Below are 9,843 nucleotides of genomic sequence, written 5' to 3' on the forward strand. Positions count from 1 at the left end.
TAAATAAGATTATTGTGTTATAGGTTATCCAACTGTAGTTCAAACCAACATACTAATAAGAAGCATGGGACCAGTTTCAGAACTCGATATGGTAGGTATCATTGCATTAATATCTGAAAAAAGCCATATATATTGGATACCAACCTACGCTTATTAGATTTAGAACACGTCAGTTCTAGTTTTGTTCTGTTGATTCGTTCATTTTTTTTTACGTACGCCCACCATATATGTGAGAATAAATAATAAATAAATAAATAAATATTTACTAACAATCACGCCACGTTAACTGGTCCCGTGATAAGTTCGTAAAGAACTTGTGTTACAGGTACCAGATAACGGATATAAATGTAAGATTTTTATTATACACATACATATATTTAATATACATCCATAACCCTGGAAAATACATTTATATTTATCATATAAATATCTTCCCTTGGCGGGATTCGAACCCGCGACCGCCTTGTGTAGTGACCATGTCACTTACCACTACACCAGACGGCCGTTGAAACATTTACAGTTCAGAAACAGAAACATTTCAGAAACATTTACATAAGAAACATTTCATGTTCAGAAACATTTACAGTTCTTCTCGTCCGTGACCACGAAGAGAGTAAGGTCTTCGGAACTAATGACAATACAAAATGCGAGATTTAAACCGTAAAAATAGTCGTTAATTATTGTTGGTACCACTAATTCTATTGCTTTGCTACGACGCTGAGAGCCTTTTCCAAGAACATTATTTTTAACAGTGGCGAATCATAGCAGTATACAGCTGGTGCTAATTAAAGCCACATTGTAAATCCGTAATTGGTATCTTCACCGCCGTCCTGCGTTTTTCTAGTTGAAGGCTAATACAGTCGACATACAATATTATTGAACCTTCGACTACATCTCTCATGGTGGGTGGCGGCTGTGATGTCTATGGACTCAGGTATCACTTAACATTGCGTAGGCTCTGACCTCGTTCACTGTCACTCCAGTAAAAATAAATATGTCAAATAACTATCTCTTGTCTAATTATGGATAGTGTAAAAACATTACGAACGTTGTAAACAATATTCGAATAAAGTGTGATGATCTATCGTTACATTATTCTTATTTTTTATATTTAGGATTATTCGATGGATTGCTACTTCAGGCAATATTGGCGTGACACGAGGCTGTCGTTTCTCGGTCCCATCCGCTCTTTGTCCCTTTCCATCAAGATGCTCGAGAGGATTTGGAGGCCAGACACGTATTTTTACAACGGAAAACATTCCTATGTACACACTATCACTGTACCGAATAAACTGCTCCGCATCAGTCAACACGGTGATATTTTGTACTCAATGAGGTAAGTTAATTAAACCGACAATAACAAATTAATTGTGTAATTTCCAAACTATTTTACTGTTAAAATAAAGTAGGTCACACCGTTTTGCCTCTAGTACCTACGCAATTACCTACTTATGACATCAATACATTTAACAGTTAATCTTCAGATTAAGTTCAAGACAATAGGCTAAACGAAAACAAGCCGGTATAATTTGATCCGCAGAGGCGATTCATTAATTTCATAGTTAATTCGCGAACAAGCGAAGCATCCAACATTTTTAATTGGCAGAGTGAAAAATACTCGCGCTCCGATTACGCTCTAAGTTATTTCATCGGACGCAAATTGCCATAGATGTTCATATTTTCATTCGTTTTTCCAACGAGAAATTGCTTTGAGCAATCAATGCTGACGTTTTCTTATATTTGTTTTTCTCTAAAGTAATTTTTAAAGTGTGATAATGATTTAATCACACAAGACGCTCGGCACATCGACATCAACTCACATTCGTGATAGTAGTAATAAATAGTAGTAGATAGATTTCTCCCACTACGCACCATTCAGGTTATATTACTCTCATCCGCTTCTTGCTTTACGTTTTTGGCAAGTCAAGTTGCATGAACTGTCATAGTGCTTGCTCATTAACTCTGTCAGATCGTGATCTCCACTCACACATTGGTTTGCCACTTAAACTATAAACTCTATTCGCCATTGGGATTCTCTTTAATCCGTCTGATTAATTTTGATTTGATTCAAATTAATTTGAAGACTATTTTTTGGTGATTTTGCATTATAATGAAAACATTTCAACACATCGATAACGAGGTACTAAGACTATATAAGGTACGAGTATACGAGATACCTACTAAGAATATAATTTTGAAATGCACTTCTAAAGATGCAGTTCGTTGATTTGTGGAACACGCTAATCACTTCTAATTGAAAGTTAAATCGAGCATAAAAGGAACATTTATTGTGCAACTCTATGTACTAATTTTAACTATTTATCTACAAAATAACGATTTCTATTTAATAGTTTAAAAGTAGTGAATTAAATAATGGTTCTAACTTTCGAACTTCGACTTTCGAAAAAAGTGAGATTTTTTGAAACTTTTATGTTTTGTAGCATAAAACATTTAACCAAACTTAATATTATTTTCAGATTAACTATTAAAGCTAAATGTCCTATGGAACTTCGTAATTTTCCGATGGATCGTCAATCGTGCCCTCTTATCCTTGGCAGCTGTAAGTAATCATTCAACACCAGTCTGTGGACTCTATTATGGTTTGAACATCGAGGCTTTCATAGACAATACTTACTGTATCTTTAGAGTAAGCATAATACCAAAGAACAGAGTTTTACGTTTTTAAAAATTTCCAGATGCTACTGTAAAATATTTAAGATCTAAGCCAGAAGAACATATGTATTTTCAATCAATACCAATACGAAGCATACAAATAACTTGTGTTTTGTAATTGATATTTTTAATCTAAATTCTGATTCTAATCAAGTCTAAATTTATTTTAATGGCAGCAGCAGAAACAGATAAACGTCGACCTCATATGTCAAGCGAGTGACGAGAGCCACATTGTAGTGTCCATGTATTTTAAGCACTAGAGTGGTTTGAAATTTAAATCTTGAAACATAAATCTCAAATATTCGAAACGGAGGTATTATAAATACAAATACGATAAAAAACGCGATATTTAATCGTAAAAGTACGTTTAATTATTAATCTTCATTTTATTCGTAAAAAATCTTATAAACTGAATGCTGTCACCCAGAGACCTGGGGTGTAGTCTTAATATGGATAGCACAATTTATTTGCATTCACTTTTCACCATTCACAGACGCCTACTCGAATCAACAACTAGTTTATCAATGGCAAAACTCGGAGAGCGTCAACTTTGTTCCCGGAATGACCCTCTCACAGTTTGACCTTATCAGTTTTCCGTACAGAAATTTCACATTTACCAGACGAGAAGGTACGTTAGGCTCACACTGCCTTATATGAAATAATCCGTGTAAAACCGACCAATATTACTCAGGATTGCGAGTAAATTAATCTTCTACTTGATAATAATGTGTACATGAAAAAGACTAAGCATTTGAAGGGGTGACAATATTTAATAGTTTTCCTTTATCCGTGTTCGTTTACATCTTATACAGGGTATCTCAAAAGTATGCACTGTCAAAGCTTCGAAATTTTTTGTCTCTGTCTCGCCTATCTATATCTATATCTATACTAATATTATAAAGAGGAAAGATTTGTTTGTTTGTTTGTTTCGAATAGGCTCCGAAACTACTGGACCGATTTGAAAAATTCCTTTTCCATTAGAAGCCGACATTGTCCCTGATGAACATAGGCTACTTTTTTTTAATTTTTTTTGTTTGTTTCATGTGTGTTTTAATGTTTCCGAAGCGAAGCGAGGTAGGGTCGCTAGTATTGTATAAAAACGTCAAATTATTATTAAAATGAATCATTTCGATCAGTATAGCGAGATACAGGAAAAATTATATCATAATCACCACTTCGAGTGATTATGACGCAGACAATGACAATGGAATACAGTATTTTTTTCGATAGGAACAATATGTAAATGCTTTGTAGAGAGGGACACTTATTTTTAGCAAATATACTGTCTATAATATTTAATGTGCTTTCCCACCGCTCTGCATTTCCGTACAACCCTGTATTATAGGCGGTACCCTAGTAGCAAAGAACTTCCGTTCATAAGACGATGAGTTTATTCGGAGTAAACATGAGCAATACTTATTACATCAGCCACCTCTGTGACTATATTATAAATCTTTTTTTTTTTTATTGCTTAGTTGGGTGGACGAGCCCACCTGGTGTTAAGTGGTTACTGGAGCCCATGGACATCTACAACGTAAATGCGCCACCCACCTTGATATAACTTCTAAGATCTCAATATAGTTACAACGGCTGCCCCACCCTTCAAACCGAAACGCATTACTGCTTCACGGCAGAAATAGGCAGGGAGGTGGTACCTAGCCGCGCGGACTCACAAGAGGTCCTACCACCAGTAATTACGCAAATTATAATTTTGTTCACTTTTATTACACGATGTTATTCCTTCACCGTGGAAGTCAATCGTGAACATTTGTTGAGTACGTAATCCATTAGAAAAATTGGTACCCGCCTGGGATTCGAACACAGGTGCATCGCTCAACACGAATGCACCGGACGTCTTATCTCTTAGGCCACGACTATATATATAAATATATTATAAATATAATTTTTTTATCGTGTCCCGGTCAAAATCTAGATCGATAGTTTCTAGAAATGCACTTAGGTATAGAATAGATGGGCTATTAAAATCAATCGATCAACCAAACGAAGTATTATGCTGTCAAAAAAAAGATTAGATGACGCATTATCTAATCGTTGGTAGCCTAAGGGGCTAACCTAAGCTGCGAAAATTGCTAACACTAGTCTTAGCAAGAGCAGTGCAGTGCTGAATCTACTACCAGATCAGAATCGCGACCCACTGAAAATATCCGGCGCGAAACTCAGTGGGTTAATGGCGCATTATTGATGTGTTTAATATATATTTGAATAGTTAAATTTTAATACCTATATTATGTAACTATACTTTAGACCTTAGAACTTATATCTCAAGATGAGTGGCGCATTTACGTTATAGATGTCTATGGGCTCCAGTAACTACTTAACACCAGGTAGGCTGTGAGCTCGTCCAGCCACCTAAGCAATAAAAAACCTAGTAACGATCTTTTATAATAATTTATAGGATAATCCAGAAGCGTACCTATATAAAAAATTAACGCACTCATGTAAATCCAATCTGGATTTCATAGATTTTTATCTGCATTAGTATTTACTAAAAACAATCAAACGCTTTAAATCTCTACAGAGGTTTGTAAACGATAAACCGTGCACCTTCTGGCATCAGAATTTCAGTTTTCAATCTTCACTAATCGCGGCCCGGCGCCGACGGGCTTTATCCGCTTACAGCTTAATGCGAATCCCGTACACTGGGATTCAGATATGGAAAATAACATCCATTTATGCAACGAACTGAGAATAATAACGAGGATTTATTTTACTAATTTTAGTCATCTTGAAATTAAGTTGATACATATTTATTTTGTATTTAAGTGAATTTGTCTATAGACATGCGAACATATTCTATTATATCGTAACCATAAAAGTAACCTAATTTAGATAAGTAGACTTCCAAGCTTGTTGAAGCGTAAATGGCTTCAGCGTTCTTTATTTATAGAAAAAAAAATGTTCGACACGCGTCGCATTTTATCTCAAATTGCCCTTCAAAGTAGACCTCAAGTGCTTTCTTGTTCAAATATGATTTGCTTTTTTCGTCTCGGGGCAAATACAAAATATTGCGAACCAAATGTATCGAGCCAATGCGATGACACGAATCGGCTTTTACGCTTCAAGTAATACACATCCACTGAAGTAGCTAAAGATGTGTCGACCCAAAACGTAGAAATGCCCATTGCTTTATATATGTACTATCAAGTTTATTCTGTTCATCATTTTTATTAACCTACAGTTATTCTGGCAGAATTACAATGACCATTATATTCGCATCTGGTTTCAATTTACGTTTTGAACTATCTTTGTCGCTTTATGAATGGATTTCTATTATACTTAATTATGTGTTATATTATACTTATATATTACCTATATATTATACCTTTTATTATCCCTTTTATTTCTACTGGATCAATCTAATAACATTTTAAATTTTTTATTTTTTAACAGGTGATTTTTCAGTGTTACAAGTCTCTTTTAACCTCAAAAGGCACACGGGCTATTTTCTTATTCAAGTGTACGTGCCCTGCATCCTTATAGTAGTCCTTTCTTGGGTCTCGTTCTGGATTCATCGCGAGGTATTTACACATTATGTTTTGTAACAATAATATGTATAACAAATTAGGATACAAATCTGTGCTTGGATATTACATTTTGGAATATAGAGATTTAAAAGACATTTTTGGTTGGTTTTATTTGCACGCTGTATACATAATTTTATGTCTACTTATGATAACGGTGATACATCTCAGATGAATTTTACTGAAACTTTATGGTATCTATTAATTGTATATTGTGTTTTTTCAGGCTACATCCGATCGCGTGGGCTTAGGTATTACCACTGTGCTAACTCTGTCCACGATAAGTCTTGATTCTCGTACCGATTTGCCTAAAGTTCGCTACGCAACCGCACTGGATTGGTTCTTACTAATGAGTTTCTTTTACTGCATCGCAACTCTACTAGAATTCGCTGGAGTGCATTATTTCACTAAGGCAAGCTTTAATTGATGTTATTCTACTAAATTGGTTTGCTATCTATAAAGATCTAATTTAAAATCACTCAGGTTTGTAAAAACTATGATGTTGATCTCTCGCCGTAAGATAGGTAATATCAAAATCTATATATATATATATATATATATATATATATATATAAATGAATTTCTATTAATTCGTCTCGCTATAACTCGAGAAAGGCTGGACCGATTTGGCTATTTTTGGCCTTGAATTATTTGTGGAAGTCCAGAGAAGGTTTAAAGGGTAGATAAATATGAAAATGCTCGGAATTAAATAAAAATAACAATTTTGTTTTTTCTTTAATGTGTCCCCCGTTGGACGGATTCCTTTTGATTGTTTTCAGTTTATTTTATACAAAAGCTTAGGTCTTTTATTTATCGATTGAGGCACTACGAAGTCTACCGGGTCAGCTAGTATAGCATAAAAATGTAATTTAAAATCACACAGTCTTGTAGAAACTATGATGTCGATCTCTCGCCGTAAAATAGGTAATATCAAAATGAATAATACATTAAAATGCAGTTCATAAATCTATATGCATTTGTCTGGAATAAATGAATGAAATGTTGTCAATTTTAATTCAAATTTATTCAAGAAACCTCGAATCCGTGAAAACGTAACAAATTATATTCATCGTACGCAAAACCGAGATATTTCATTTTGTTTATTTAGGTCGGTTCTGGTGAAATAGTTATCGACGATTCAGAATGGGAAGAGTTGATCGAAGAAGTCGGAGGAGACGCAGTCGCGGCACGCGAACTCGCCGTGCGTCGTCGTAGTTCGGCAAGATCCGCCACTAATGTATGTAACTAGCCGTACTCGCCCGCTTCGCTGGGCATTTAAAATTAACATTATTGTTTATTGTCATTATTATTAGGGAGTCCAATACATATATAAATATTAGCCTATCCATTAAGTACATGTATTTTCTACATCGATACCAAGTTTCAAGTCAATCGGAGGCATGATTCAGTGGTTATAACGGAACATCCGTAAAAACCACTGTAGATTTATATATTAGTACAGATTCATGCTATACGACATTTTAAAAGTAATTCAAATAAATGCAAACTGCTGTTTCACGTCATAAAGCACGTAGATCTTCGATCAACAATAGTACTATTGTTGATCGAAGACGTAGATAGATAAAACGCGTACTTTGCGTTTTGTTATATTGTCATAAGACTTAATGTGTAGCCTGTACTTTTTTTTGCACAGAATTTAATGATTAAATATGGCAGGAGTGCCGGTATCACTACACAAGGTAACAAAAGTTTACTGATTATATAAATTTATAAATTTAAAAATTTACTTTTATTTTACAAATCGTGGCGTGTGGCGTACTTGTAAGAATATAATTTCAAAATAAAAAAACTTCGATTGCATTCTCTTTCTACTAAAAATATATTACCTCCACATTTGAATACTGATCGGTTATAATGTTTTAAAATATTTTATATTTTTTATTGATTTTACAGAACCTCTCCATGCCATCCCAAAGTTCAAACCCAACGACTTCGGATAACTTGGAAACTGAACAGCCAGTTGTAGTCCGCCTCACCATGGAACGTACAACTCAGACCGAGACCAGAGTGCCTCGTTGGAGACAACTCTTGTACTGCTTAGCTGGCGACGATCGCTACAGACGACAGAGACAACGGGAAGCAGGTGCGTACAAACTACACGGTTTTTTATTTCATAAACAAGTAAAATTTTACTACGCTAAAAATACCGTTTTGTTAATAATACGCAGCAGCTGTTGTACGTTTGATAGTGGTATAGCAAAATCCTTCCCCAAAGTGCCGAGAACTCATCACAAAAATTACACGCGTAATTATAAACAAACGCATACATTTTATATACTTGCCTGTTAGTTTAATTGATTAAATGGGCTGAAAAATGACGCCATTTATATAATTTTAAAGATTGGTATGGCCAATATAGTTGTTTGAAATTATAAATCTATGTATGTAAGTCGGAACGCACCTAATCCATGCACACTCTAGTACCATATCGAGGGGTGAAAGTATTTGGTGTAAACGATATTTTGGTTAATACGCGACCTTTTTCTTTAAGGGTGTGTTTTATTTAATATTAGTTTCTGATTGAACTTCAATTAAGTTTACTCCATTCAAATAACTGAAGAAGTATTTTTGTCATGATATGTTTTCCAAAATTTAATCTTGAAATGGCGCTCCTGTGAATTTGCAAAAATGACGCTTAAGCCCAATAGTCAATAGATATTATAATTCGACGGAAGAAAGCGGAATTGTCGTAACTTGATAAACCCATTACACCAGAGCCATAAAACTATCCCAAAAATTCATCACAAATAATATTTATTGAGATAGAAAGTAGAAAATAGGTATGTATTGTATAATAATATATGGTATAATAAGAAGGTAAAAAGTGATTTAGCCCAAAATGCAAATTATATGCGACATTTTCGCTTTCTCCCGTCAATATTTTCTTTCAATGTTACATTATTAGAATTTTTTTCAACTGCTCCCATTTCTGACTATTTATTGACTGGAAGAATTTACTTTTTTTGCTAACACTTTTCTTTCTATACGCAATCGAGGTTGTTTTTTTATTGCGTAGACCTATGATCACGCTAACGGCTCATTTGATGTAAAGCGATTACTGGAACCCATTGACTTCAGAAGCTAAATTCAACCTTCCATGTTAAAACATAAGGTCTAAATCTCAATTATACTATTCCACCTTTAACTCCGCATGACCGCTTCGTGCTAGAGATACGAGTCGACTATTATCAAAGCCGGCAATGTGACTTTTGGACAATTATTGGTAAATCAGAAAAACGAATTATTGACTTTTTATTCCATTGGCAGTCACAAAACTCTTCTGAACGACATCTTAGATAAATAACAGGTTAAGAATTAACCTTTATTTAGTGCAGGTTTTGAACCGTATTCTTTGAAGGAGACGATTATATTCAAATCAATCTGTATTGACATATCAATAACATTTTTTTGTCCAAATGCACAGATTGCCACCTTTGATAATAGACGACTCATACTCAACTTACAATACGGCCCTATCACCCGACAAATGCTGTTATAACACTCTGAGAACACTACTGCCACTTATTTGGCAAATCTCTTAATCGCCTATTACAACAACCACATGGTCATAAGGTACTGTAGACAATCACTATCCACTGAACCAACG

At 34.5% G+C, this 9,843-nt stretch overlaps 1 protein-coding gene across 2 annotated transcripts in view; it reads left to right on the top strand.

Annotated features, from left to right (window-relative positions):
* Positions 1-9,843, top strand: part of LOC114241825 (gamma-aminobutyric acid receptor subunit alpha-2) — a 37,635-nt gene that overhangs the window by 25,761 nt on the left and 2,031 nt on the right. For both annotated transcript variants that reach the window (XM_089732222.1, XM_089732223.1), the window contains 8 exons: positions 24-91; positions 1,116-1,336; positions 2,478-2,560; positions 3,167-3,301; positions 6,085-6,212; positions 6,442-6,627; positions 7,324-7,452; positions 8,130-8,319. In XM_089732222.1, coding sequence (XP_089588348.1) covers positions 24-91; positions 1,116-1,336; positions 2,478-2,560; positions 3,167-3,301; positions 6,085-6,212; positions 6,442-6,627; positions 7,324-7,452; positions 8,130-8,319 — 1,140 coding nt within the window. The remainder of the gene's footprint in view (positions 1-23; positions 92-1,115; positions 1,337-2,477; positions 2,561-3,166; positions 3,302-6,084; positions 6,213-6,441; positions 6,628-7,323; positions 7,453-8,129; positions 8,320-9,843) is intronic.

Source organism: Bombyx mandarina, chromosome 13, assembly GCF_030267445.1.
Source record: "Bombyx mandarina strain Sakado chromosome 13, ASM3026744v2".
NCBI classification, from domain to species: domain Eukaryota; kingdom Metazoa; phylum Arthropoda; class Insecta; order Lepidoptera; family Bombycidae; genus Bombyx; species Bombyx mandarina.